General features: G+C 40.3%; 1 protein-coding gene across 1 annotated transcript in view; it reads left to right on the forward strand.

Moving 5' to 3' along the window:
• The window catches only part of LOC149267510 (LMBR1-like membrane protein), a 320754-nt gene that overhangs the window by 154956 nt on the left and 149911 nt on the right, over nucleotides 1–15887 (forward strand). The window contains exons 10-11 of the mRNA XM_089433288.1: nucleotides 1736–1866; nucleotides 2046–2133. Of these exons, the coding sequence (XP_089289414.1) occupies nucleotides 1736–1866; nucleotides 2046–2133 (219 nt within the window). The remainder of the gene's footprint in view (nucleotides 1–1735; nucleotides 1867–2045; nucleotides 2134–15887) is intronic.

A 15887-nucleotide genomic window follows, 5' to 3' on the forward strand; every position in this document is an offset into this window, starting at 1 on the left:
AAAACAATATAAATGTTGTAAAACTATAATAATAATAAATAATGATTAATTAGTAACTAGTTAATGAAAATGCATGTCCATAAAGACATAACTGTTGGTGAAAGGGTTCCTGCCTAGGGTATATAAGCAGGCCCTCACCCCTTTGTAATCATCTCATATCTCATATCGATTCTTATACAATATTCAATATGCAGTTACATGTCTTGCAATGGACATTTACATCTTTGAAGTATTTTAAAGATTTCCGCTCAGTATACGACTTTTGGTCGTTACATTAAATAGGCTTACGTTAGTTTTTAGTGTGGGGGTACACTTTTTTAGTGTTTTTGGGTCTCTTTTTGAAGCAATATTTGCTCCAAATGCATTGCAGGTCGGACCGGGTTGACTGGGTCTGCTTGTCTACAACCTCTTTCATAATAATTGGGTTTTGAGATCAACATGGTATATGACAGATTTGAGAATTGGTTATTTTAGTATTTCTGCATATGTTTACACACGTGACACAACTACACACTAGTACTCACACATGGCAAATAATTGCCATGATATCATAGGTTATTGGTGTTAGGGTTGAAAAGTGGGATTTTCGTTTGGTTTTAGGATGGGTAGTGGCTGACTGTAAATACATAAACACACCCTGTATGCAAGCCCCTATTCATGGGGTGCACACTGCACACACAAGTGATGCATGCTTCCCCATGAATCCCTCCACCCAGATTTCAACAATGCACATCTGCACCCTTGCACCCTGCCTTCCTTGATCTAGATAATGGATATACATCATTTGTGGATAAATTTATCAAGAAAATTGTTTTTTCTTTGTTATAGACTGAAAAATAATACTGTGCTGAAACTGCCAGACATTAGTTCTCAAATACTTAAAAACTTGAAACAGTAGCACCATATATGGTTCTGTAATATCAATGTTGTTGACATCAGCATCGAGAAAAAATCGGCAAGGGTCTGGAAAAGCAAAAAATCAGGAAAATATCAGTAAAAATTGGCAAACGTTGGGAAATTTAAAATAATAAAAAATTAAAAAGGTGAAAAAGTCACAAGAAGTGAAAATACCAACCTAAATAGGGTTCATGGCGTGGCGATTTTTCCAATTGTCATGTGGTTTTTCATGATATTCATGATAAAATTGTGATTTTTTCGGCATTGAAAAAAATCTTCAATTTTTAAAGCTGATTTTTTTGGCATTGAAAAAGATCTTTGATTTTTACAGTTAATTTTTTTCGGCTGGGCTGAAACATTGTGATATTGTGATGTTTGCAACACTGCTATATATATATATATATATATATATATGTATTTGTAAATATTTTGCTTGGAAGCTTTCTCCATTTCATACATCATCCAAATAAGTCCATAACAATTGGTAGGATCTTTACATGCTTTTGCCTCTGAACTAAAAGCTGGTAGATATACGGTACACCTTCTGTGTGTGTCTGTTTACTGAGTTCACTGTTTCCATTTCATTTTTTCAAGCATCCATTGAAAGAGCACCTCCTATTTTTCTTGTTTGCCACATTCAAATACAATATAGCCTTGGCATATAGTTATAAGGAGGATTGTTTCTGATGTCTTTGAACTAGAATAGGACTGAGTTAGTTTACTTTAAGATTGTTACAACCATTGTTTTCAATTCATTCCTTGTCACATTGATCTGCAATCTTGTAAAACTCCTAGGTTACATACAATTATTCTATATACTTATTACTCTATTTTGCAGGTTACAGCATTTGTTCCTCTAATGTACATGTGCATCTGCACATATTTTTCTCTTTTCAAGCTTGGGATGTTCACTTTCTATTCCTTGACACCAAAGCAGACAAATGCTGTTAGCCTTCTCATGATATGCTCGTAAGCTTCTCTTATTAAGTAGACTTTGCCATATTCTATGGTCATGCATTTTAATTGTTTGCTGTTTTATTTTTCTTAAAATTCGTAGGACCACTCAAAATAATTGGCATGTATATAATTGTACAATTATGTGAGTTGTACTAGGTTCTATTAATTTGATCTTTTTGGTTTGTTGTCAGAATGGTTGCTCGTTATGCTCCTCCAATATCATACAATTTCTTGAACTTGATCCGTCTTGATGGAAATGCGAAAACTACATTTGAAAAGGTAGTATTACTGCACTGACTGTATGGTTAGAATGAAAGCAAGTCAAATGTAAAGAAAATCATAAATACCTTTTTATAATGAATTGAATTTCAATTGCAAAGGTATAAGAACCTTTTTGTTTCATCAAATTTGAGTTATACATATAGGAAAACCAGAGGAAAAGTGGTTCATGGTTGCTGTTTGTATGTTAATTGCATTTGATCACATACTCCATGCACATTTCAAGCTTGGTGTTATTTGTTTTTAGTACATCTAAATGTTACAAAATTTGGCTTGGCCAAAAACTTGCCAAGACTAGAGAGTTAGAGTTTGACTGGGGCTTGGAAAGAACTCATCCAATACAAATTATTTTTAAAACTTGACAGAAAATTTCTGTTTGGGCTATATAAAGAGGCCCACTGACTTTTCCATTGTGTTCATGAGTCAAACTTCCAAACTCACCAAAACTGAAACTTATCAACTTAAGAAAAACTCGGTGAGAGTACTCATGAGTGAAATTCACGACAGATTCACTTTTGAGTTTGACTTGTCCACAAGGCAACTTGGTTTGCTTTACATGTTGAACTGGTTTTGACATACTAGATTGAGTCAAATCCAGCAAGTTCTGTAACACTGGTACGCCTTCATATTTCTGTATTTATTGCTAAGTCTTGGCGGCATTATCTAGAGGCTACCTTGCTATTCATGTTAAATAGAAACTGGAAGGGGGGCCTCTTTTTTACACACACACACATGTTGTATATAGTTATTGCTTTGTGTTAAAATTGGCAACTAGGGCCAAACTCCATGTGGGTCATCTTATTTATGGCAGCTGACATTTTTATTAGATCCCTCTCATCGAGAGGTGTAGGATTGATCTAAAGATCATCTGATTCCGATAAGTATTTATGGAGATATGAATTTATTTTGATTATGGAATAATTATTAAGCCGACCAACAACTTGAGTAGGCTCAGAAGCCCAATAGACATGCCTATTCATCATCTACATTTTAGTATAAATAGAAGAGGACGTGAAGTCATTTAGACACTCTTCATGTGATCTCCTCCTCTCCACGTCTTGGGTTTTTGGTGAAGGAGGGACACACAAGAAGATACGTTGGGCCAAGTGTATGATGCCCTAGCTTATACGCTATAACGGAGACACCTAGCCGCAGTAAGGGAAGGATTTCATACGCCGTAATGAAGACACTCCACGCAGTCGTGAAGACTTAATCCAACGCAGTTCATGAAGCCATTTGGACAACGTTCATGAAGACATTCAATACGCTGTTCTTAGAAATATTTATACGCAGTCAAAAAGATCTTCGCATGGAGGAGAGAAGCCGTAGTCAAGAAGATCCGCATTTCGGTGAGACAGATCTAGGGTTCAGCTGCAGCAGAATCCGGGCTAGTCTACTCTCGGGATAGCTATGATCTGAATATTTAAATGATAAAGTGAAGTCTCTATCTCATTCTGGGCATACCTCTCAGATGAATGAAGCAACAAAAACTTCGGTGGAAGAGCCGCAGTCAAACGCAACATTATCATACGTTCTGGGCTCTCGGCATACCTGAAGGAGATTTGATGAAGCCGCAGTGGAAGAGCCGCAGTCAAACGCAGCATTGCCAATGAATCTTTATATGCAACAATGAAGACTCATTTATACGCATTCATGGATGGAAACTCTATACGCAGTCATGGAAACATTTATACACAAGTCCCAGGATCTAGCTGTTGTCATAATAATGTCTAGCCACAATCGAAGAGATCTAGTCGCAAAGGAAACCTGCAACTGCCAAGAGGAATACCAATACGCTGTGTGAAGGTGTCATCATTACGCAACCCTTACTCATTATACAAGGAGACCATTAACACAACAAACCCTATACGCAACAAATAATGGGATTGCGTGGAGGATTCTGGAACTATAGCCTAGCTGCTTTGCTAGGCTGCAAGCCATAGCAAGCAGCTAAGGTTGATATGCATATGGCTGTATAATGAAGCAACAGAAGTATAGTGTTGCAACTTGCAGCATGATGAAGCAACGAGAAGTTATAACAGCAGCATGATGGGCACATTAGCAAGGGCATCATGATGATGAATGATGCACATTAGCAAGGGCAGCATGATAATGAATGAAGCACAGTGACTAGGTGCAGCACAGTTATGGTGTATAATCCTCTCATCAAAACGGTGATGTATGATGATGAATGAAACAGTGGGCATGATAAATAATGAGCAACATGATGATGAGAGCAAGAGCAACTCAATCATCTAGGTTCAACACATGTGATAGTACAACATGGTGTCACACGGTTATGTGCAACAAATGATCGAGAGGCAGCACTATGATAGGTGAAGGAGTCACCTTAGAGAATCAGTTGAAGCAATATGTCTTCAACTGATCTCATGCAGATATCAAAAGTCAAAGTGTTGACTTCTATTGTAACTGTACTATCTCTCTCACTTTCTCTGCTGAACTTTGAAGAACATAAAATAATAATTGATCAAGGGTTTCCCCACATTGTGGGGTTTGTCCCTGTCTAGCGCCACATCTTGTGTCCTCTTGTCTTGGCTTGTCTTCTGCGATTTATATTTATGTTCTATCTACAGTTTACTTTAATGTTGATGTGATGAGCTAACTGTGAAAATTGAAATAAATTGCTCTAGCATAGAACATACCTAATCTTAACACTTTGACTTGGTTCATGTAGCCTTAGACTTATGTCATGACTGAGTATGACCCTGGCAAAGGCATGCATGTTGATTTTTTTGTAGCATGGAGAGGTATTCCTGCTTTGCTAAAAGGTCTCCAAGTTGGAGTTGAATTGTGGTAGCATCGGATGTGCTCTAGCCATGAGAATTGGTGGAGAGGCTAAAGCACATGAGATCTCCAAGACCCATAAATGGTTTGGGGAAATTCCACCCAGTTAGAGAGATATTAAAATAATTAATATTTTTAATGGAGTTCCTAAATCTAAACTTAGGAAAATTAAAATATTAATGGGTATTAATATAAATCTAGGTGAGAATGTTCTAAATGACATGGATCAAGCCAAATCTAATCTTAGTCATTGATTAGGGACTTCATCTCGGCCGTTGAAGACTCAACAGGAAAAGTACAAGAGGAGGCTTGAGGGTCAGTTGGAGACACACCGAGATTGATCAGTGTTATGAATATAATTCATCACAATTAGCTAAATAAAATAAATATAAATATTAAATAATTAAAATATTATTTAGTTTAATTAGTCATTAAATTAAGTGAAAAGGCATGTCTAAAAGACATGCCCGTTCACGAAAGGTCACCTGCTGAGGTATAAAAGCAGGGTCCTCATTGTACATTCAAAGCATCTTATACATTTTTATATATAATAATAATTTATTATTTAAATACTTGTGTGTATTTTTATATTAAAGCTTTCAAGCTACCAGTCCTTTGTGCTTCAGCATAAGTTCTTATGCTACAGTGGTATTAGAGGCATGGCACACGATATAATCATGCGGGCCTTTGAACATAGTGCGCCGCACAATATGCCATTACATTCACGTCTTGAATCTGTGGAGAATTTTAATAAAATTCAAGAAGTATTTCAGCATCTAGAAAAATCATATCCTGAAATTAAAGCAGGAATAAAGGAAGATAATAGCAACAAACTTTCTAAAGGAGAAAGTACGGTGTCAAATAAGCATTATGACAATAACCGAGAGTACAGTTCGCATCATGATGTTCAGTACAGCCAAAGTAGAGATCAACCTGACCAAGGCCGACTAAGCTGTAATCAGGAAGACCCTAGAGAGACTAAGGACTGCAGAAATAAAATTATAGCTGATGAAGATGATGACGATGACGATGATCTGGTTATTGTAACTGGGGACAAACAACAACCCATTGCCATAGTGGACACTGAGTGGGGAGAGGAAGCGCTTCAATTGCCGTTAGAAGGGGAAATGTCTCTCACAGCTCCTCCTCTCCCCCCACCTCCTATCAGAGATGACCGTGGTACTGGAGTTTCAACACTCAATTCACATTATTCACAATATAAGTATGTGAGGCGAGGTGCTGCAGCAGTTTCTGGCACTGTACCAAGTAACAGTGGAGTTGTGCACAATCAATCCAAGCCTTTTGTCTTCAATGGAGGTGCTAGGGGCCCTGGGAGAAATGATTGGTGTTGTAGTGGAGGCAGAGGCCACATGCAGAGGAGTTTTCATTCTGGGGTTGGAATGCCACCTTGGAGTGGTGATTCTATGTCAAGGATGCAAAATGGTTTTGAGTTCACTCTTACACCCAAAAAAACCATATTTGACATCAATGTTGATAAGTTTGAGGAGAAACGCTGGCGTTACCCTAGGGTAGATGTCTCAAATTTTTTCATCTTTGACCTGGATGAAGATAGTTGGAAGCATTATTGCAGGCAACTGGAACAACATCGATTCGAGTGAACTATGAAAAGCAAGATCTGTGTTTATGAAAGTGGGTGATTGGAGCAGGATTATGATTCGGACCTACCTCCAGAGTTGGTAGCTGCTGTAGGTCTGATTGAAGTATTGGGAGAAAATATAGAACATAGGAAAGATACTGCATCATTGGCTGGAACAGTTTTAGCATGAGGACAACCACCATTTCCAATTGGCAGAGCTATACAGGTTGAAGGTGGCATTGGTGATCGGCTTCCTTCAGTAGATGTTTGGCAGTCACGCCTTCGTGACTCTGACGCAGTTATACAGATTGTCTTGCATGATGCTACAGAAGATGGTTCTGCTGCTCCTATAAATGCACCTGAAACTGTTGATAATAGGAGCCTTGAAACTGTTGATGGCACAAGTCGAAGAGAAGAGTCCGGAAAGGCGAGCCATGAAAGTGAAGGGGATCAGAAAGAATTTGATGTACGTTATTCTTTGCAGGAGATACAGGCTGCAGGTAAATGGGAAAGAGGAACTCCGCATGTTTTTTTTTCTTCTGAATAAGGCTAATTCTATTATAGTACAAAAAGGTCAAAAATTACATCAGAGTTACAACAAGGCCATGGCCTTGTAAATCCTGCCCAGAAATTGACAGTTTGCCCAGATTTACACCTTCCAAAATTGAACACAGTCAAAATTTGGATTACTATCTTCTGTTGTGTCTTCTACTAAGACCATTGTTTTAAGAAACGGCCGTTTCGATACCGAAACGACCGGGTTGATCCGAGCCATTACCCTCTGCTGCGACCCGGCCCTTGGAACGGTTCCACTGGCCGAGTCAGCCATGACTCGGCCAACTCGGCCGTTTCCGTTATGACTCGGCCGAGTCACAAAAAAATGCCCAGCATCATGTCAAACTGCAATTTAATAAAATTTTAATGGATTTTTTAATTGTTTTTTGGTTGGTTTGGACTCCAAGCAGTTATAAATTTTCATGGTAATGTTAAATTCTTAAAGTAAAAGTGACATTCTCCTTGATCTTCATTTTCATCCTTTTACTTAAATTTTTAACGTTACCATGAAATGACTCAGGATGTTTGAGAGTGGTTTCGGCCTCATTGGATTTCATATGGATAAAGTAGAATTTTAGATTTCATTCAAAATCCAGCAGACTTATCAGTTTTTCAGGGTTTCAGGATTGGAGGATTGCAATGTTTCCATTGAATTTTGTCATGTATTAGGGTATGGATTCTGGAACTCGTATTTAATCAAGAGCACCAATCCCTCTATGTACCTTGATGTTAGTGACATTGGTTGTCGAACTCCTCTGGGATTCGCTCCCAAACCAAGAGCTTCTCAAAATGTCGCTCTCGCTCCCGTTTTCGCTCTCGCTCTCCACTTTCGCTCCTGCTCCCAAGTAACACTGAGCCAGATGATGTTGGCAACTCTAGCAGTAGCCAGTAGTACTGGTCACAGAGTTTTGTTGTAGAGGCCATTTATAGCCTCCTTGGTTATGTGTTTTTGTTTTGATCTCTATATCATCATCGTGTATGTATTGGACAATGTACTGGGTGCCATTTTGATATAATGGATATATTCAAGAGCCTACTTTGATCATATGTTGTCTTCTATATATATTCTAATGCCGTGTGTTTGGAAACATGAATGAAAATCTTTAAAATTATGTGTTTTTATAAAAAATAAATATTTAATGTATTTTTTACAAGGACGGAGTCATTGAAATCGAGCCGGCTGAGTCAATACCGAGTCGGAGTCGGAGTCGGAGTCAACCCTCGGCCGAGTCGGAGTCGGAGTCGGAGTCAACCCTCGGCCGAGTCGGAGTCGGAGTTTTAAAACATTGACTAAGACTCGAAACAGTGACTCTAAACAGTACGTAACAAGGGCATGCTGAGATAGACAAACATGGCGATGATGAGCACCGCTTAAACATGGACTGACTGACATATAGACCCATACTGCCGACACATAGACATGTAGACACATACTGCCGAACTGATACATAAACACAGGATTCAAAGACAGAGTGATGCTCCTGCGGCCTAGGCTGCCGAGAGCGAACTGCTTGACTTGATCATTCATCGTCCGTGGTGTAGGGCGCTTCCTCAACTCGGCACCCAAATTGCAGAGAGTCGTCAGAATCGGGGAGAGGGACCACCGCGCTGGAAGGGAGACCTTGAACAGGCTCGCTTGGACCCGCAAGAGCTTCTGGAGTAGCTAAGGGGGAGCTTTCCCTAACAGGGCGTTGCAGGTCAATTATAGGCACTGTCCCTTGAACTTGAGGTGGGTTTTCCAGAGTTGCATCTGCCTTATCTCTGAAAATATCACAATGCTCAACAGTTACGGAGACAATAAAAGTAGAATTGGCGAGTGTGCAGGGTATCCGATACCTGACCGTAGGATGCGCCTCATGTCCACAATCAATTATGCGTTCGCTCCCCAGCCCTCTGCCTCGTCCGGCTCTGTTACCATGGAGGTGCTGCTGCTCAGACGTAACTTCGACGGAGGAGGAAGGAGAAATGGGGGCAAGCCTCTGAGTGGTAGCCTGTCTGCGAGAGCCTCCGCGTCTAGTGCACATTCTCAGTCTCTCACCCCGCATTGCTGGATAAAGAAGAACCCGCTTGCAGAAACCCGGAGAGGAGATATTAATTAGGACGGGGGCCGCCGAATTTGGCTCACAACGCCTGGGAATTGCTCTCAAGCTTGTGACAGTCCCTGAATTGGCCACAGAGTATGAATGCCCTTGCTCATTCCCCCGCTCCACCGAGTAATGCGCCAATGTTGCAGCGGAATGCTAGACGATTGCAGAAGAATGCGCAAGTGTAGCAGGAGCTCCCGGTTTATTAATCGCCATCGCACAGTTAGCTAGGAGACAAATTATGGAAGACAAGACCAGCATTAATGCCCTCGTTGATATTCCAGCATGCGAACCTCTCTTACATCCCGCGAGGTACTGCGTGTCACACATGGGCTGACCCCTGCCCATGTGACTCCCCATTTGTCCGCCGCTCACGTTAAGCACCCGCATCCGGGAGGGAGAGATCTTTCTGCACCAAAGAAATGCAGTCCTTTTTGAGTTGGTCATCATCTACCATATCAAGTGAACCTGAGAAGTATGGAATTAGCTGAGATACACCTTGGTTAGCCAGTCTGTCTGCTACTTGGTTAGCTGTCCTTCTTACATGCTGGAAGGCTATGCTTAGGGGATTTTGTAGCTTTTCCTTCAGTGATTCTGGCCTGCTCAGCAATTTCCAGCTTGATGCGACCTTGACAGCAGAAGAACCTTCCTGTATTCTTTTTGCAGCAGCTATAAGAATAAGAGAGTCTCCTTCAACCTCCAGAGGGAAGAAATGTTTTTGTTCTGCTATGCAGATGCCTTCCCAGAGTCCTTCCAGTTCTGCTGCGTTGTTAGTATCTTTGCCAATTGATCCATAAAATATATGCAGTATTGCTCCCGTGTGGCTTCTGAAGATTCCTCCAAAGCCCGTAGGCCCGGGATTTCCTTTGGCAGCCCCATCAAAATTCAGCTTGTAGGAGTTGTTTGCCGGAGGGGACCAGCTTGCTGGAGAGGTGGTACTAATTGTGGGACGGGTGCTGACCTTTGCTAAAAAGGAGAGGTCCAAATTCCATTCTTTCAGAATGTTGCATTCCTTTGGAGAGTTTGGCAGATCTGTAGCAGACCAGGTTCTGATAGCAAGAGTTTCTTGTAGATTTTTTTTGAAGATGAGCCACAGAGCATCTATTGACCTGAAGGTGTTATTGAAGATTCTATAGTTTCTTTCCTTCCAGAGAATCCAGATAGAGAGCCTGGTATTAGACTCCATAGAGAATTGAGAAGCGGGATTTTAAAAGGGTTCTTAGTCCATTTCCTTATATTTTCTGTTACATCCTCGATCCTTGCTTCCGATCTCATGTTGCATTTTTCAACTTTCTTCCAGAGTTGCGTAGCTAGCTGACATGTTTCCATTAAATGACTGATGGTCTCAGAGTGGAGATTACAATTTGGGCATCTTGATGGCCCAATGAATCCGCGCTTTAACAGGTTGTCCCAAGTGAGTATGTGCCTTTTACTAAGAAGCCATAAGAAAGTTGAAATTTTGGGCCATAGTCCTGGTTGCCAGACTTTTTCCCATATTCGGTCCTTGTCTATCTGGATTTCTGAATAGCGCAATTGATGAGCTTCTTTAGTGGTGAATGTTCCTTTGGGCGTGTGACCCCATCTTAATCGGTCCTGCTGGTTGGAGTAACGGATTCTTCTGTAGATAAGTTCTTGATCTATGTCAGAGTACGTTTCTCCCTGCCAGTCCATCTGCCAGAGGCTGGCCTGCTTCCAGATTCGGAAGTCATGATTTGAGGATTGTTGCCAGAATTGATGAACGCAAGTAAGGTTCGCCTACTGCATCTGCATTTGCCAAAGAGGCTTTTGAAATAAAGTTGCCAGCTTTGGGAGTTGCTGCCATGAATCCTCCCAGAACCTTTCCGTCGTACCTGAGTGAATTTCCCAGAAACTGTGCTCTTGAATGAACTTGCTATGGAGCTTTACAGTGTTCCATATTGGTGATCCTTGGGTTGTGGAACTGATTCTGATAAGATCTTTCCATTGACTACCTGGGGCATATTTTGCTTGCCATAGTCTGGCCCATGGTGAGTGTGGCTTGGAGATCCAATTCCACCACATTCGTGCTCCCATTGTATTATTGCTTTGAAGAGGATCTCGCAAGCCTAGACCGCCTTCTGATTTGATTTTGCAGACTTCTTTCCAGTTAACAAGAGCCCATTTTCTGTTCAAGCCAGAGGAACCCCATAGGAAGTTGCGTTGAAGGTTGCGAATGGTTTTAAGGACCCATTTTGGAGCTGCCATAATGGAAAAGAGATACAAAGGCATTGCCTGTAAAACCGATTTAATTAAGACCAGTCTGCCGGCCATGTTTAGAGCACGAAAAGTCCATGACGAAAGCTTTGATTCTAATTTATCTAGTAGAGTCTTCCAGGAGGCATGTTTGACGACAGAGTCCGCAAGGGGTGCCCCTAGGTATTTTGATGGAAGCTTGGATATGGTATACCCCAGAATTCTGGCAATGTTTCTTTGCGTAGAGGGGGGGGGTGTTGAAGAAGAAGAGCTGAGACTTCGAGGCATTGATGGAAGTGCCTGATGCTTCGGAGAAGAGGGAAAGCAGGGATTTGAAGGCAGAGGCCTCTTGTGATGAAGGATGACCAAATAACATAGTGTCGTCAACAAACTGTTGATGGGACTGAGGAGGAAGACCATGTATAGAGATTCCTTTTAGAGCTTGGGAGGAAACAACGGATTTGAGAAGCCTACTGAGCCCTTCTGCCATTAGAACAAAGAGGAAAGGTGAGAGAGGATCCCCCTGTCTGATGCCCCGAGAGGGGCGAAAGGGAGAGGAGGGAGAGCCATTCAGCAGGACGGAGATGCTGGGAGAGGAAATAAGGTTCATGATCCATCTGGTCCAAGTAGAACTGAAACCAAAAGCCAATAGCATTTTTTGAATGTAATTCCAACTGAGTTTGTCAAAGGCTTTAGAGAGATCCAGTTTTAGTAACATACCTGGTTTTTTTAGAAGCTTTAATGAGTGAATCACCTCATTTGATAGAATTATTCCATCCATGATCTGCCGTCCTTCTACATATCCCGTCTGTTCTGGAGAAATGAGTAGTGGAAGGAGAGGTTTGAGCCTATTCGCTATGACCTTTGAGATGAGCTTGTAGATTACATTGCATAGCGCCCACTGTTAGAGGAACTCCGCATGTTAGAACCCACACTGATGGAAAATTTGTTCCACAAAATATCGATGGTTGGGAGATGGATCTTCATCTCACTTGTGCTTTGGAAAATCAATCTTCCTGGCAACATGTAGACGACTTGGATAACGAGACTAACACCGAAACGGATAGTCGGCGAGCCGTCCACCCATACATTCAGTTTAAAATGCTATTGTCGTCTCCCATCAAATGCCACGTCCCCAGGTCGAAAGACACGACGTCGAGTATACCGCTCAATAAAGACTTTCAGTTAATATACTGTGTATATAGTAAATTAAGGATATGGAAAAAAGGATTATATAAGGCATTTTCAACGAAGCGAGGAATGTGCATTCCACCGTGGAGGAAGTTTTGTTACGTGCAATTCAAATGGGTGGGTCCTTATCATAGGACAACCAAACCAGCTCCAGCTGATTCGAGGACTGAGCAAGGTGTCTGCAATCGGCACTGTGGTTTATTTCATTTGCCTTTATCTGTCATTCCGCTGAAGGCCACGGGATGGGATGCCAGCGTCGTCCACCATATAGAGAAGGGCGATGAAGTGACAAACTTCAATGGCAAACATAAATATGTATATATAAATATTTTATTAATAATTGAATACTGAATTGATGATTACATTTTTAGAGAGAGGCCCGGTTATATACAACCTTAGGTGCCTCTTGGTGAAAGGGCATGATCTTTGGTCATGCCCTTTTGCCTAAATACTACAGCTAATCAAATTTACATAATCCTAACTAATTTTTACATAACATTGCCTTCCTCTCGAAAGAATGATTTGTCCTTAAAGCATACGTAACGATGGATGTTGTTGACAAAATGCTTCATTCTCCCAACAAGCGTCTTCTTTGGGTAAGTCCTTCCACTTGATCAGATATTCCAAGATGATCAAGGTCCCACATTTTAAAAGGTCTTGGATTAATCTCTCAATTTCCGTTTTTTGGTGATGTGGATATCGGTATGGCTTGATGTTGACAGGGTCTGATCCTGCCTTGACTTTTATTGTATGCTCAATTTCCCTATTAGGCAGAATCTTCATAGGTAGGTCTTGAAATACTTTTTCATACTTCCGAATTAGATCTTGTATCTCTGGTGACTCTTCACTGGTCATATTTGCAGATAACATTTCTAACTGGTGACATTGTACTACATAAGTGGGTGCTCCTTTTCGAATCATCTTCATCATTTGAGATGATGATACAATTTAATTTTCTGGTGCTTGGAATCCGTGTAATTTGTACTTCTAACCTCCCCATTTGAATTTTATAAATTGTACTTAATGGTTGGCGGCATAAGTACCTAAAGTTCATAACCACTGGATACCTAAGACTACATCTACTCCTCCTAACGGTACTGTGAAGAACGGAGACTCTAAATTAAAGTCTTGAATCTGCAATTTAACCTTATGGCATTTCCCCACCTTTTCAATCTTCTTACCGTTAGCTACCATCACTTTCATGTTTGGTAAGGGAAATGAAAAAATATTGAGTCTTTTTGCCACGGTTGCATCTAAAAAATTGTGTGCTACCAGAGTTGATGAGAACCACTACATTGTTCTTCTTGATGTGTCCTTTTAACTTTAAGGTCTGAGGTTGTGATATACCTGTCATAGCTAATAATGACACTTGCGGAATACTTCCGTCATCTAATTCTGGTGAGAATTCTGGGGCATCTTCTGTTTCTTCTATGTCAGAATCTTCACTGTTTGAATCTTTGGTTGCTTCACAATTATATAGGTTCTTTGGTTCTTTTGCTTTAGCACATCCATGTTTGGGGTCCCACTTCTCACCACAGCATTTGCATTTACCCAGTTTTATCCTTTGCGTTTCCGCATTAGTTTTTTCATCTTCACGACGATGTGGTGGAACATATCTCGTATTATTTGAGTCCACATACTGGGGTATTCTTCATCTTGAATATGTTTTTCCGGTTTTGACCAAAATATTGGTTCAAATTTCTTTTCAGCTATTTTTGCTTTTCGTCTTGCTACTTCTATTGATGTAAATGTCATGCATCTCAAGTTTTACTTGTAAATGGGTTTTGAGTCCCGAGACATATGATTGAATTAGACGAGATTCTGATAACCCAGGTACTCGTGTTACTAAGGTTTCCCATTCTTGAGTGTATTCGTCCACACTTCCTTCTTGTCGTAATTTGATGAGGTTTGAAAAGAACTCTTCTTCCTTTACACCTTGGAATCTTTTAAAGAATGCATCCTTAAATTTTCTCCAGCTAATGATGTGTGTTGTCTTTTTCCACCACATATACCAATTATATGCTTCCCCTTCCATTTTCATGGATGCGTGCCTGAGCTTTTAGTCATCATCATTGATGTCATATATCTCAAAGTATTCTTTTGCTTTATTTATCCATGCAACATTGTTTTTTTCGTTTTCGTCGAATTTAGGCATCTCGACTTTTGCCCTTCGCTGGTATGTCGCTAATGGTTGAGCGAAAAAGGGGTGTTGATTGGTAAAGGTATCCCAGAGTTGCTTGTTTGTAAGGGTTGCGTTACTCACTTCTTGGTGGGGTGTCGCTGATTTTTTTGGGGATTCAACTTTTTCATGCGAGTCTGTTGACTTTGTTGAATTTGATGAGTTGTGCTCTTGATTCTCTTCATTTTCTTGTAGTAGTTGTGCAGGTGTACAATTCATCTTTTTACACCAAAGTTTCAGCAATGTTAAGGACCCCCTGAGATCTACTTCTGTTTGGACACAGTTATTTTCCATCTTTATTTCTATTCGATTTGTCGTATCTTGAAGATTTTTGATATTGTCAGCCTGCCCCTCAAGTTTGATCTGGAATTCATCTAATCCTTTATTGACCTCGTCGTGGTTGTTATTTATCTTATGCTCTGCATCCAACAATTTTTTTTGGAAATCCACCATTGTCATTGTTGACATTGGGGAGTTTGTGGGGGGTGTGTATTTATCTGCTAGCTTAAATTTTATTTTATTTTTATTTTTTAAATAATTAAATTAAATTAATTAATTTAATTATATGACATAAGTTTTTTATTTTTATTTTAATTAATTAAAATAAATTTCATTAATTAAATTAACATTTATATATATATATATATAACTTTTAATTAATTAAAATAAATTTAATTAATTAAATTAACTTTTATATATATAACTTTTAATTAATTAAAATAAATTAATGTCACTCGTTTGACCAATGGACACAACGTTTAACGGCGGAAGAACAAAATCTTTTTAACTATGTGTAATAATTTATTTAATTAACACGCAGGGGCAGTTCTGAACCGTCTGTTTGACCGTCGACCTTCGAGCAGATACACCGTCGAACTCACCGCAGGTTACACAGAACTACCGCAGGCTACACAGGACTACCGTAGGGTGCAGCGTCTTACCTTAGGTTACGCAGAACTTGCCGCAGGTTACCGTAGAGGTTATTCCACGTAGTCGCAGGTCCACCACACGGAACCATCGCAGATTGAGTTTGTGTGATGTTTTGGTCACCGGGAGCCAAGTGTGGGCGGTGGAATCTGAGACTGTGTGAGACGAAAGAATGAAGAACGACAGAAGTTTGAATGGGAACGAA

The sequence above is a fragment of the Pinus tabuliformis genome, chromosome 6 (assembly GCF_031772625.1).
Source record: "Pinus tabuliformis cultivar Carrire ecotype Pingquan chromosome 6, CPIR1, whole genome shotgun sequence".
In the NCBI taxonomy this organism is placed as follows: Eukaryota; Viridiplantae; Streptophyta; class Pinopsida; order Pinales; family Pinaceae; genus Pinus; species Pinus tabuliformis.